At 28.0% G+C, this 14508-nt stretch overlaps 1 protein-coding gene across 1 annotated transcript in view; it reads left to right on the forward strand.

The window, feature by feature from the left end:
- The window catches only part of LOC119688460, a 36922-nt gene extending 26967 nt beyond the window's left edge, over positions 1-9955 (forward strand). The window contains exons 5-7 of the mRNA XM_038103137.1: positions 3741-3860; positions 5898-6084; positions 9337-9955. Of these exons, the coding sequence (XP_037959065.1) occupies positions 3741-3860; positions 5898-6084; positions 9337-9458 (429 nt within the window). The 3' untranslated portion in view covers positions 9459-9955. The remainder of the gene's footprint in view (positions 1-3740; positions 3861-5897; positions 6085-9336) is intronic.
- The last annotated feature ends 4553 nt before the right edge of the window (positions 9956-14508 follow it).

Genomic DNA, 14508 nt, shown 5'->3' on the forward strand with positions numbered 1-14508 from the left:
TCCCGTAATAATTTTTAAGTTATTTTTTGATTGTACTATACAAACTTTGAAGCCTTTTAGGTTGTTAGTCCCTAAAAGCATTTTAGATTATGAAAATCTTGGTAGCCTTTCTCAATAGAGTTCTTTTTCTTTTTCCTCTGCGCCGTTCATAAGAATGGATACAATTCTTATGCCTAGACCACAGAATGGTTCTGAGCCTATCATTCTTGAGACCTCGCCACTTTTTGCAAGTTTGTCTGCCATTTTATTGCCTTGGCTGTCAGCATGTCCATGAATCCATATCAGGTGCACCTGATTATACCAGCCGAGTATGTTCAGTTTGTCAATGCACTCACATACCAGTTTGGATGTTGGTGTATACCATACATAAAATAATACTGAAATTTAGATTTTGTAATAATTGTCCAGAATTTACATTCGCAAAAACTTTTATATACTAACTATATAAGAAAAGAAAAGGGTTTTCGGGTATATAGCATGTCTGTGTTTGGAGCCTACCTGTCTTTAGTCAGCCTTTACTAATGAACACAATTTATTGTACAGGGTATTGTATTTAATCGCGTTCTGATTCTAAGAGAAAACCCTTAGAAATATATTTTAAAAATATTAAGCATAAAAATATGTCATTGTGAATATAGTAAGGAAGATATAGAAAATGATTTCAAAAATATTATAAATAAATAAACAGAATGAGTAAAAACATTTATAATTTATTACCATAACTGATCTTTCGATCTCGTTAATCAAGCTACATTACTAGAGCATAGGTAATATAGACATACTACATTAATTTGATAAAATCAGTATTTCTATGATCAGCTTAGTGGTTTTCCAAACCAGAAAATCACATAGCAGAAAGAATTCTTTGCTATTTTTCATGCATTGCAATTATGCTCTTTAGTTTGAAGTGTGCGTACTAGGTATATCGACAAGTAACGCAACGAAATCGAAATACACATCCCTGAAGTCAGAGATCAAAAACATTACTTTTGTGTTTCCTTTAACTGTCTTCTTTACTTTGGTATGCATATATACAAGAGACATCAATAAAGTCGAATATTTGGAAGACTGCTTTGAAGTCTTACATTCTTTATTCCAGAGTTCACCTTTTATATTGACAAGTGACTCAGTAAAAGATGTATCAAAAAAGTCGAATACTAACAAGAAACATTCGACATTGATGGTACATTTCCTACATATTCTGCTATGTATTACAATTCGGTTCTCAATATGTCTACACTTACAATTTTTCAGGATGACAAGTGACTTTTATAAGCGCTAAGAACTTTCCAGGCTTAACTTATTGTTCGGATGCCGCAATTACAGCTATATTCCACTTGATCTCGTCCAAATGGTAAATCTCGAGTATAAAGTTAAAACTTTGTCCCTTTTAATTGTTAACATTCAGGCATTCATACTCAAATTAATTTTAAGTACCTTAACTCTTTACTACTTTTCTCTGCTCTTTTGACTCCTTACATCACTTCTCTGTCCACATTTACCCCCCTCTCTCTGCCAGGCTCACAGGATAGATCACAACAAAAACAACTTGGCATTACTGACATGAAAGATTAAACTCAATCGTCAAATTATGACATAAATTGGGAATCAGCAAGTAATATCTAAATAGTCAATTTACCGAGTCCATGGTAAATAATCTCAATAAAATATTATTGAGAGCCTTAAAATAAGACTGAAAAGAAGAATAATTAAAATTTTAAATATTAAAAACTCCTTTCAGCTTTAACAAATAATTGCAACCGCCAGTATGATTTGTTGCGGATTACATTTATTTTATGTATTTCAGTGAAAGAATAATCTCTCATTTGAAGCGCTAACTACACTGCAAAAATCGTACGACTCTGCTTATCATATATGCGGTTAAAATCGCCTTACCCTGAACACAAGCACAATCGTTGACTGCGGGAGGAAGGATCCATCTACATGCGTGTGTGTAGCATTTGAAAAGTGCATCCTGTGCGGTTTTATAAACTAATTTTTTATTCTTTTTCGGTTATTATGGTTTTGGATTATGTTGTTTTTTTTTTTTGTTTGTTTTTATTTTAATATTGTTTTTATTTTTGGGCGTACATCTCACAGCTGAGCACTATTTTCTAGTTTCCTGTTTGCAAAAGTTTTTACTCCTGCTACTGTATGGCTTGTTACAAGTCCTTGTTGTTCTTGTATTATATATATAGCTACGGATTGTAGCTGCTGTTGTTGTTATTATAAGTTTGTGACTTCTAATTTTGTGCAAAATAATCGGACACCAAAAGGGCTTAACCTCCATGTACTTTCCACAGCATCTACCAAATTGTTGCAGTTATTATTCCTCTGTTGTTTGCCTTTACTGCTGCAATGTGTTTCGCAGCAGTTGTTCCAACTACTCCAAGTGCCTTAGTTGTTGCTGTGAATGTAGCGGTCCTTGCTATGTCAGTTGTTGTAGTTGTTGTAGTTGTTGTAATTGTAACAGTTTTCACACAAGAAACAACATACGCTAAGTGTAAATAACATTGACACCAACTGGATGCTCTGGCAACTCTGGTAGCATAATGGCAACACAGCGGCTATAACCGCTGACATCTCCACATAGCCGCATTTTGAACACTTTCATGTGTACGTTTGTTTCATTACAAGGATACAAGGATATGCCTGTAAACATATATATGTATATGTATGTGTATGCGTTGCTGCATATGTGTTTGCGTTTCACGCATGTACATGCATAGTTGAGTTTAAACTATCGTTGTACTTATACACCTTCTTTAATAACTAAGTAGAGTCCTTTGTTATCTACACACAGCACTGTTAAAAAAAGAAAAAAAAACAAAAAAAGAAAAAAAAAAGAAAAGTAAATATATCTGCTATCCATTTTTGTGTTTCATTTTTCAAAATTAAAAACAAAAACTCTAAGTATAAAAATTTTAAATCTAACAAAAAAAATTTTTTTTTTTACAACATTTTTTGATGAAACTTGCTCCTTCCAATTTTTTGCGGTTTCAGTATTTTTCTATGCTGTTCCTTATTATGATATGGCACTCTTTGAGCTGGTTTCCGGCACACAGACACACATTCGTTTGCTTAGCACAAACTGAGTCTACAATTTTTAGTGAACCTTGCCTTAATATCGGGGAATTTAGTTTTGGATAGTTCTAGATTTTTTTTTTGTTTTTGTAGAGAACATCATACCTCCATGGTACTCCCACTAAATCCAGTAGTGCGTTAAAGTAGTTTGTGCTTTGATGGCATGTTTTGTTTGTGTGCTCAAAATATTGGTTTGTTGTTCTAAGGTAATAAGCCGTGATTTGTAGCCAAACAAACTTTTTAGCAATAAGAGCTCTTTTTTTTGTTGTTCGTTGTTCGTACCGCAAAGAGATCGGAACTGTTTTTGTTTGTACTGTTGTACTGTTTATGAAATGTTACTCTTGTTCAAAATTTTACATATAAATTTTTGGAGAAATGCAATTTTACGGAAAATCGCTAAAACATTTTGATATATGGCTTGAAAGGAACTATTTTTAATAGCTTCGTATTATTGAAAATTTAAAATCAACAAATAATATATGTATGTGCTCTACTTCTGGTATTTTACTTGTACAATATATTTTCCATATACAGCTTAAGGTATTTTCTTATTTGTTCTTAAGTTTTCACATAAATATAAACAAAGGTATATTGTGTCATGAATCGAAAACTTTCATAACAATAATTTCTACTTCTACTTGCTTTCATACTTTCAGACAAATCCTTCACATGTACGACGTCATAAGCCACTTAGAGACTCCCGCGAATTGGAAACAACTACTTCTAGTATACATTTTGTGGTAACACCACAACATTTCAGCAATGGCAAGTTAAGGGTAAGTGTTACGAAATTGTAAACAATATACAACTTATAAAAAATAAATTATATCTATTACTTTTGTAATTTATCATATATTAAACATATTTATGCTTATGTATGTCTCACAATTGGAATTCGTTATTGAAGTTAATCTCGAGAAATATTGATATTGATTTCCGTTATTGTTCACTTTTTGTTTTTTTTTTTTTTGTTTAACGAGGTGTAAAGCATCGAAAGCCCAATCAGTGTGAGACTTCAACCCACTAAAGTCACCCCGATGTCCGACGGTTAGGCCTATCGGGATCACCGATTCGGTATTTCGTCAAGAGGCCGTCTAGAATACGAAGCTCAAACGCCAGTTTTTTGTCGTCATTTCATAACAGTTTTCATACTATATGTATGCATTTACTATCATTGCAGGTGTATCACTGCAGCTGTTTTTATTTTCTCTTCGTTAAGTCGCAAACGCCCTAAGACATTGTAGATATCCTAGCGCCTCCGCAAGTATTTCCCGTTCTTGATTAAACCGGTCGCAGCGAAAGGCTATATGTTCTGTACTTTCTACGACTTTGTGGCAGTTTGGGCAGTATGGACTATCTGACAGTTGGAATCTGTAAAAACATTCTAAAAATTCTTTGTGGCCGCTTAATATTCGAGTCAGATTATAGTCAACTTCAACATGTTTTCTTGACATCCATTCCTTAATGTTGGGAATGAGTGTACAGGTCCAACGTCCCTTAGACGACGCGTCCCATCTTTGCTGCTATTAGACACTGTTGAACCGTAATTACTCCAAACTAACCTTAATGAGACTTCACTTGTATAGGGTATACCAAATAATGAGTCATAAACACAACAGTGTTTCCGTCAAGAAATATTGACATCGAAATCAGATTAACATTATAGGAAAAAAGTAATTACTTGAGACAACATCAAATCTTAACTGCTTAACTAATTATTTACGACTTTATAAGACTTTAATAATACAGGATGTAATTAGCATAAATAAAATTTATTATTATATAAATATTTTTTATTTGTTTTTGTGATTTTCAACGTCAGTTAGTACGAAAGAAACTATTTTCTACTATTAACTATAGCTTGTTTGAATATGGATGATATATTTGGCAGGAATATATACATACTAGCAGACAGTCAAGCTACTTCAAAGTTCAAAGTTTGAGTTAAGTCCAATTTACATCTAGGACGGTCTTTGAGTGCTACACATCTCTAAACGAATTGTTGACGCAGTTCAATATTTCTCTAATCTTGGTTCCCGGTCATAGGAATATTTTCAGCAATTGCAGAGCAGAGGAGCTAGCCGGAAAGGGTGCTTGAGAACTTCACTCGGAACACCTAAGTATTCTAGGCATATCGCTTACGTAATGCAAACTGTTACTGAGTTCTTCCTGCACTGAATTTTTTAATAAAAGTTGGGTAGATTAAACGATATGTAGGCATTTGTATGCATCACGTTCCGATGAAAGGAAATCCAAAAATTTCATTGAGATAACCCGTAGAAATATCGATCTTATGGTAGGTTTACTTAGAAGTCTCTCTAAACTAGGCAACCATGCTCTAAGATTAGGTCTCCCTTTCAATCAAAACTGTCGCTGCTGTGAGGAAGACGATGAGAGTGCTGGGCAAAAACACAGCAGATGTTCAAGCACAACGGCGATTCAACACTTTGGGAATCCCCTTTCCTGAGAAACTTAATCAATTATAAGACCTGGCACTAAATATCATTTTAGGCTTTGCCAAAGGTTCTAGATCGTCTTAAACAATGATGCTCAAAACAGATACACATTTTATGAAATACTGGCAAAAATTTCGTTACTCTTTTCCGACACAGAAGCTGTACCAGTAGAAGTACCACGATTTCATTTCTTTACAACGAATTCAAATATTACTAAAATATAATTGACAATCAAATGAATTATGATTTTTTTTTTGTTTTCATCTATATCAGTATTAAAAATAATTTATTGTGTCTATGAAAATAATTAGTAAAATCCTAATATTTAACTTATTTATTTTATTATTACATTTATAGATACGTTGCACTGCTTATATACATGATATATACTTGAAAACTACTGAAAAGGCAATAGAAGAGGAACGCCATCATCACGGTAATAGTAATGAAATCAGTTTAGTACATAACTTCTCGGATGATTATTTTGACTTGGATGATGACAATTTTTTGGATCGGTCTGATACCTACATGACACACATAAAAGGTATTAAAAATAATATAAAATATACATTACATCAAAGTTTTAAAAATGATTAAAACATGTATTATAAATATGCATATGTATATGTTATATGCATTTGTACTTCTATTTGAACATTGCAGTAATTCTGTATTCTTCAAAGTACCGATTATAATTAAACAAATGAAGTCGATATAGTTGATATGTAGAAGACAGTAATGCCTGACAGCGAAATTTTCATATAATATAAAATAAAACTACTTCATTTTATTAGAAAAGAGTATATAAAATATGTTGACTCATAACATAGGTTTTCAAATGTCATCAAGACTATGATTATACATGTACCTATAATTTCGAATCACACTAAATAGTTGACTGTGCTGCAATACATAACTAAAGTAAACTAGAGAAAGTTCGGCATAGATTTACTGACTTTTCTATGGCATCACTTTTTTAAATAGATACTGTGAACCTAATACCTATAAAATTTAAGTGACACTATGAAAAGTAAGAATTGACTATTAAAGTATCATATAATTAAAGTAATTTGGATAGTGTCAGGTCAGGTAGTAGATGTACTAGCTAGTGATTTTCATCTATAATTAAAATGAACGTAATCACTCAGAATAGAAATTGATAATAAGTCAACAGCAGTCGACTTTAGGTTTCAACTGACTCAGTTTTGAACCAATCACAGATATTTTCCAGTATCCTTTCATATATATAAGCCATCGTTAGTTCTCAGTTTTGACCACATAAAATGGTTGGCTCTCTTAAGATAAAATTTAAAATTTTTCCTCAGCAACCTCAATCTATTTTATTTGATTGTCCAAATAAATAGAACTCATATAAAGATATAATCACCAGATTAACAATAACTTCACACTAACCTTTTGCAATGAAAGAGAGCAAAGCACGACATAAGAATTTTTCTAAACTATCCCGTAAACATACGCCTTAACTGGATGAAGTACATATAGTAATAAGGGTGTGTTCTAAAAATATAGGGCGCTCATAGTCAATTTATAACCTCGAGTCATAAATACATCGGCCACGAGAATGGTGCTGTTAATAATTACATTAAATTTGATTAAAATATAATAAAATAAAATAATATGAAATAATTTAAAATAAAGTAAAGTAATATAAAATAAGTTAGAATATAAAATAAAACTAAATTAAGTAAAATAATTTCATATATAAAATAAAATAAAATAAAATAAATGAATGTTATCAAATCTCAGAATGGTTTCAGGCTCCTCAGGGAGGTATGCAGATCTGAGGTCAATTATTGCTTAGTCTGATGAAGTGATAAATTATAATCCAGTGAAGGCGTAAAGAGAGGTTTTGAAAATACCTCAAGTTAAGAAAGAGTAAAATTCCTCGAGTGCACTGGCTCAAAGAGCTTCAATATAATTAATAAAATAATTTAAGATAAAATAAAAAAAAACAAAAGCAATAATTAACATTAAAATTGAATAGTTTGAAATAACGTAAAATAAAATAAAACAAAAAAAAATATAAGAAAATTAAATGAATATAATATAAAATAAGATAAAAAAATGAAATAAACTAAAATAAAATAAATAAAGTAATCTTAAATAATATAAAATGAAATAAATAAATAAAATAAATAAATAAAATAAATAAATAAATAAAATAAATAAATAAAATAAATAAATAAAATAAATAAACAAAATACATAAATAAAATTAATATATATAATAAATTAAACTTATATAAAATAGTTTAAAATAAAAGTAACTAAAATATTGCTCGTAATAACAATATATTAAAACAATTTGAATTATAAAATAAAATCTAATAATACAAAAAAAAAATAAAATAAAAATAAAAAAATAATAACAAAAAATAAAAAAGGTAATAACATAAAAAAATAAAATAAAATAATATAAAATAAAATGTACAAAATAAAAAAAAAATTAAATAATTTAAATAAAAAAACTTAAAGTATAATAGTATAATGTGAAATAATTTGAAATAAAATGAATTCATTATAATTAAAATTAAAAAGGCTAATTGGATCCTGAAGATGACTGTCTATGAAGATAACTATAGAATATAGTCCAAAAATTGTTTTAAAAAAAAATTTTAAAAAATAAAAAAAAAATTAAAGTGTTTTATTTTACTATTGACCAATTAGCCCGTTTAAAAACAAACTTAAAAATAAAAATGTTCGGTCCATAAAACAATAAATTTTTAAAAAAATAAAATAAATTAATGTAAAATAATTTAAAATAAAATAAAATAATATAAAATAATTCAATACAAAAATAAATAAAAAAATTTGAAATAAAATAAAATTAAATAATATGAAATAATTTGAAATGAAATAAAATATAGTATCACTTTAAATAATATGAAATAAAATAAAACAAAGTAAAATAAAATAAAATAGAATAAAATGATTTAAAAATAAAATACAAAAAATAAATAAAATAAAAGGAAATAATGTAATATAAAATAAAATTTTTTAAAATAAAAATAAATAAGAAAAATATGATATTATTACACAAATCAATTTAAAGCAAATTAAAAAAGATTAAATAATTTTTTTTATACAAATTAAATAACGTTTAAAATGAATATTAAGAAACTAATAACAAAATGTTTTTTATCTTTCGGAAAAGTACAGCTATAGTTCATGCTCACTAAAATGCTCTAGTCATTTATGTATACATATATGTATATTTCATATTTTTCGACCCTCTTCGATCCATCCTAATATTAATAATTTAAAAATATCATTCTTGGTATATTGAGCCTTTCTTTGTCAATATACGTTAATATTCGTTCAATCTATTTAATGTTTCAAAGTTGTTATTTCTAAGAAGGTTAGGACATTCATGTTGATCTAACTACTAACTACTAACTAACTAACTACTAAGTTTGGAAATTTTCCGACTATTTTCCCAATGATATTGGTTTAATTTTGAAAGTAAAGCAATATGTGAGACTAAAATAAGTTGGAACTACATATAATCCTTTAACGCTATCTATACACTATTATTATTATGAAATTATTCTAAGTGTCCTGATAAATGTAATTAAATATATCTATGTATGACTTAATTTTAACGCAATCATAAAAATTTTAATTAATAATTTTATTAAAATTAATAAATGTCAAAATTTAATTTTGTAACTTTAAATATATATATATGTATATATATAAGTATAAGATATACAAGTATATTTTATGAAATAAATATACAAAAAATAATTTAATTTCATTTTATTTCGAAATTTCAGGCGATGCTTCGTCCTTGAATGCCAATGGTGCAGGCAAGCAGCTCCACTACGTTCCAATGTTACCACGCCTGACAATGCTGGCGTTAGCGTTTTGTGCGTTGGAACAATTCTTGCAATTATAGCAACAATTGCTCAAGTACTTTGCCAAAACATCAAGAACTGAAATAAAATCTGATGCAAAGGATACGGACGCAATCAAGCGAAGGAGTGAAAACGATGACAGCGACGGCAACGGCAATGGCGACGGCGACGGCGACGGTGACGGTGACGACAACAAAATACAACAGATAAGTAGGTCAAACATGGTAGATGCAACAGTTTCCGAAATGGTTAAGAGGCATAAACGGCATAGAAATGCAACGAAAATTTGTTGCGAGAGTGAAAATGATTTTGATAATATGAAAAACTTCAGCTCAGTCATGAAAATTAATAATGCATTTTGCGGGAATGAGATTAAACCAAAATTAAATGAAAATATTAAAATCCATGATAAAATATTTAATGTACGAGTATATAGCCAAAAATTATGTGAAGTGTTATTTAAGTCTAGTTATGTACTTTGAGTTCTGTATGCAACTCTGGTGTACACAAAACATATAGATAAGAAAACCTAATATATAACAACATACTTATATACATATATATAGAAATAAGAGTATATATATAAGTTTATTTAATTGATATAAAACATATATATATATTATATATATATATATATATATATATATATAATATATATATATATATATAATATATATATATATATGGTGTATATACATTTAATTTACGTAAATATTAACGAAAAAAAAAAAATGAATGTCAATATATTCGTACACATTATATATATTTATATTAATAGAAATATTTATAAATATAAGAAAATATATAATATAAAATAATTTATTATAATATATAAATGTATATGTATGTGTGTGTATGTATTTGTAAATCTATATATATGTAGTGATTTATATATATTAATTCAATATAATAATATAATAATAATATATATATCATTATTATTATTAATATATACATATATATGTATATACATATATGCATATATATAAATTTTAATGTGCATAAATACATATATATAGAGACAAATACATATATATATTTGCATTATGTGTAATATATAGGCATAAATAGTTTAATATGCAATAACTATAAAATTTCAATATAAAACATTTACTTACATATGAACGGATATGTAACATATAAATATATATATATATAAATATATATATAGATATGCATGTATATATATACATATATATTTCTATGTATGCATACATACATATGTAGGTATTTAATCCTATAATTTTATTAAACATCTTGTAAATATGTTTAAATATTTTTTATATAAATAAACTGTAAATGCTATATAAGAAGAAAAATGTTTATTATCCAAGCAAAATTCTTGCGCTTTGTTTGTAAAAGTGTGTGCAGCCTATATATAAAAAAATATATAATAATAAAAGTGTAAATGTAGTTATATCAATACTAAATATATATATATATATATTTAAATAATCCTACTTAGTTACGAGTATTAATATAATTTTATTTCATATATAACGTGTATGTTAACTAACATTTTTCTTCAGATGTAGCCATAAACTGATATTAAAGTTTTATTATTTGAAGGTACGAGTAATAAAATTAAAATCAAATATTAAGAAAATAGTTCGTTCGGTCATACCGAATTATTAAGAGAAAATTATAGTTTTAAAAATTATAATAAAATAAAGCAATACAAAATGAGAATGTAATGTTTTTATTTTCTATTTAAGAAAATAATCATTAAATAAATTTGTCTTTATTATAATAAAAACTTCGATTAAGTGTTTGCATATAATAAGTAATTCATTTAATCTCTAAGTTCTGAAAGTATATTCTCTTAGGAAATCAGTTCTTCATATAAATTCAGTTTGCTTATCAATATAAAATTGTAAGCCATTTTATGGTCAATTGTCTAGGTAGTAATATGCCTTTGACATTCCCATATGTTTTTCTTAACAATATTTGTTGAATATTTTATAGGATTTCAATAGGTTGGCGTATGTTAAGTCCACAAAATGGATTATATCTTACTAAAAGGTTTTGAGCACTATTAATTTGTGTTTAAGTTATATTTACTTTTCATCTATTAATTCTTACATTGGAATTAAGATGAGTGTTATGATATTGACTTGTGAGCGAGGGTTAACTAACTATACTCACAGCAATCAAACTCAAACTTTTTACGGAATATCTGTTTGTCAGATTCAATCAGTACTCACAAAAATTACATATAAGTTCTGGAGAAACTCTAAACCAAGTCTAAAACCTAAGATACTCCAAACAATTCATTGGAGTCCATAACGTGTGTGATAAATTATACAGTCAGTTAAATTTGAGATCTTAAATGGTCATATTCCTGTGAATTACCATGTTGGAATAAAGATTAGAATAGAGCACACTCATACCTGTGGATTCCCTGATATGCAAAGTAAAATTTATGTCTAACTTATCTCCTTGTACCTGGCAATCACCAAAACATGAGACCACTAGCTTCATTTAAGTCTTATTATTTGAATGAGTTCTGCAATCTAAGTCAAGGAGAGATTTAAATATTTATATATAGTCCAAATTTTACTTGATAAACCAAACAGACTCTTTCCAGGGATATCACTTTAGATTTCATTAATAGAAGTGCATCATAGTTCTTTCTGTTAATAATAATAAATAAAAATATTTAATCAAAGGAATATACACATACATATATATAGTATGTATATATATATATAATAAATTTTATTGTCCATCACATAACTCAAAAAATGTAACAGATCCTGCTAGCCAGCCAACTTATAATCATATATATATGTATATATGTTTTACATATATAATAATTTTAAACACAATATAATTAATTTATAATTCCTTATGATTTGATTATTCTTTGAACTAAGATCTTGTCTAGAAAATGAGCCTTAAGTACTATTACAGAACTACTAAAACATTATCATTAATAAGTTTGTTAATATATTCGCATATTATTGATAAAATACACTGATTTCGATGGATCCAAGATAATATTTGGTAATAGAATAATAGTGATCGTAAGGACGGTCACCCCAGGTTCTGATATATTTCAAATGAAAAAGTATATTGAGTATATTCTTGAAACCGATTGCAATGGTAAAGTTTACAATAGATTCTAATGACCGTAAGATGGTCAGTTCGGCTTCGGATTTGTTAAGAACAAAAGTTTTTTGTGAATGGTTTTGTAGAAAATGTATATATATATATATATATATATGTATTTATATAGTAATATTTTAAAAACTTCTTCTTCTGCTGCTGTTCTTTTTATTGTTTTAAAGTATATTGTAGATATAGGCTGACTTTAATATCTTGGATTTCGCATACTTATAGATATGCAAATGTGAAGAGCAAGGCGTTATTCGTGTCATTTCAAATTGGTGACAATTCTTAAATATATAATTATAATTTTAATAATCTAATCGCATACATTCAATGGTCATATACTTTGTACGAAAAACTCTTCCAGTACACTTCCAGCCTAACAATAAGTTTTAGAATCTTAAAAACTATTAACATCACATTACAAATTATTCTATATAAACATACTGCTGTGTATTGTAAAATGTTACAAAAAATTGTAAATTATTTTAAGGGGTCTCTGAATAAGTAGCTAGGGCTTATTTACCAGATGCATTCGTAAGTAATTCTCAATTTAAATGCTACTATGATGAGATATGTTTCGGGAACCGTTGTGTTGCCAGTTCAGCTGGTTGACTGCGATACGTATACGATCGGCTACAAATCCTATGCTATGGGTGTTATTAATATTTTTTATGTAATGTATATTATTGTACCAGGAAAAAAAATCGTTCTACTATACTCTTAGAAAAATTTTTACGAAGATATTAATAATTTGAGCTAATTTGGATACGCAGGCGACTTTAAAGTGGATGAACAAATTCGGGTATCTTGAATTAAAGAAGTTCGAATTATAGGAGTACCATTGTATATCTGTACCGAATAAAATAAATAAATTTGTGTAGGATATAGAAGTCATGTCTGCTGATGAAAGTTGAACAAAGCATTAATGTATTGTCTGACTTATATACGTATAAAAAAAAAGATAATACAAAAATATAAGAAATAATAATAATTTGCATACAATACTAAAATTTTAGAGAGGTCTAATTAGAGGCACTTATTTTTAAAAGAAATGAATGCAAATATATGAATGTATTTTAATTTTAAAATAAAATTGGTGAAGCATATTGCTGAAATGCTTTCAAACGAACTTAGCATGCATGAATATTTTGACATCTTGAGATTGCTTTTAAAGTTCATGAAACAAAGGAGCTTCTGTTAATGGCACCTACACTTGTTGTTCAGAACTCAAACGTTGATACACACATACTTCATCAAAGTACACAGGCACTCAAATGTTGTCTTTGTTGCCTGAGTTAATGCCTGAAATGTCATCTAACTGCAAAACTTGCGTCTAGACCTTATGCAGCATATATTGTATCTCACAACTTAATCTTTGAAAATTTCGAACTCTTTTTAACTTAAGACGTTGTGTACGAGAGCACGCATAAGCCGCCGCACAAACAAAAATATTTTCGTATAAAATATAAAACAATACTCGTAAAACAAACAGTTGCCGTTTAAATTGTTTTCATTCTGGAAATGATAAATTTGTGATTCATGGCTTTTGCACTTTACGTACTTTGCCATTTGAAATGTAAGTGCTCCGGCAAAAGGAGCTGTGGCTGTGCTGCCAAAATGAAAGGAATCCAAATGTTGAACTTCACAAAAAAACCTTTGGCGCCGTCTTGGCATAAATAGAATGGGAAATAGCGTTATGGTAAAGTGAAGTGAAGAAGCTGATGCCTTAAAATATGAATATAAAAATTTACATATTTTCCTTTGCAAACGAATAATTTTCCATATTTATACCTTTAACATAAAAGTGGTATCTTCAAATTTGAGGTTTGTTGGCAAATACTAAAGACATACTTCAACAAATTTACTTGAACATTACAAATTTTTTTTACCCTTCAAATTCATTATATGAAAAGACTATAAAGTGTTAAGTTTCCGTACATATTTATTATGCATTTGAGGGATTATCGGATATAGAGT

The sequence above is a fragment of the Teleopsis dalmanni genome, chromosome X (assembly GCF_002237135.1).
Source record: "Teleopsis dalmanni isolate 2A chromosome X, ASM223713v2, whole genome shotgun sequence".
Taxonomy (NCBI): Eukaryota; Metazoa; Arthropoda; class Insecta; order Diptera; family Diopsidae; genus Teleopsis; species Teleopsis dalmanni.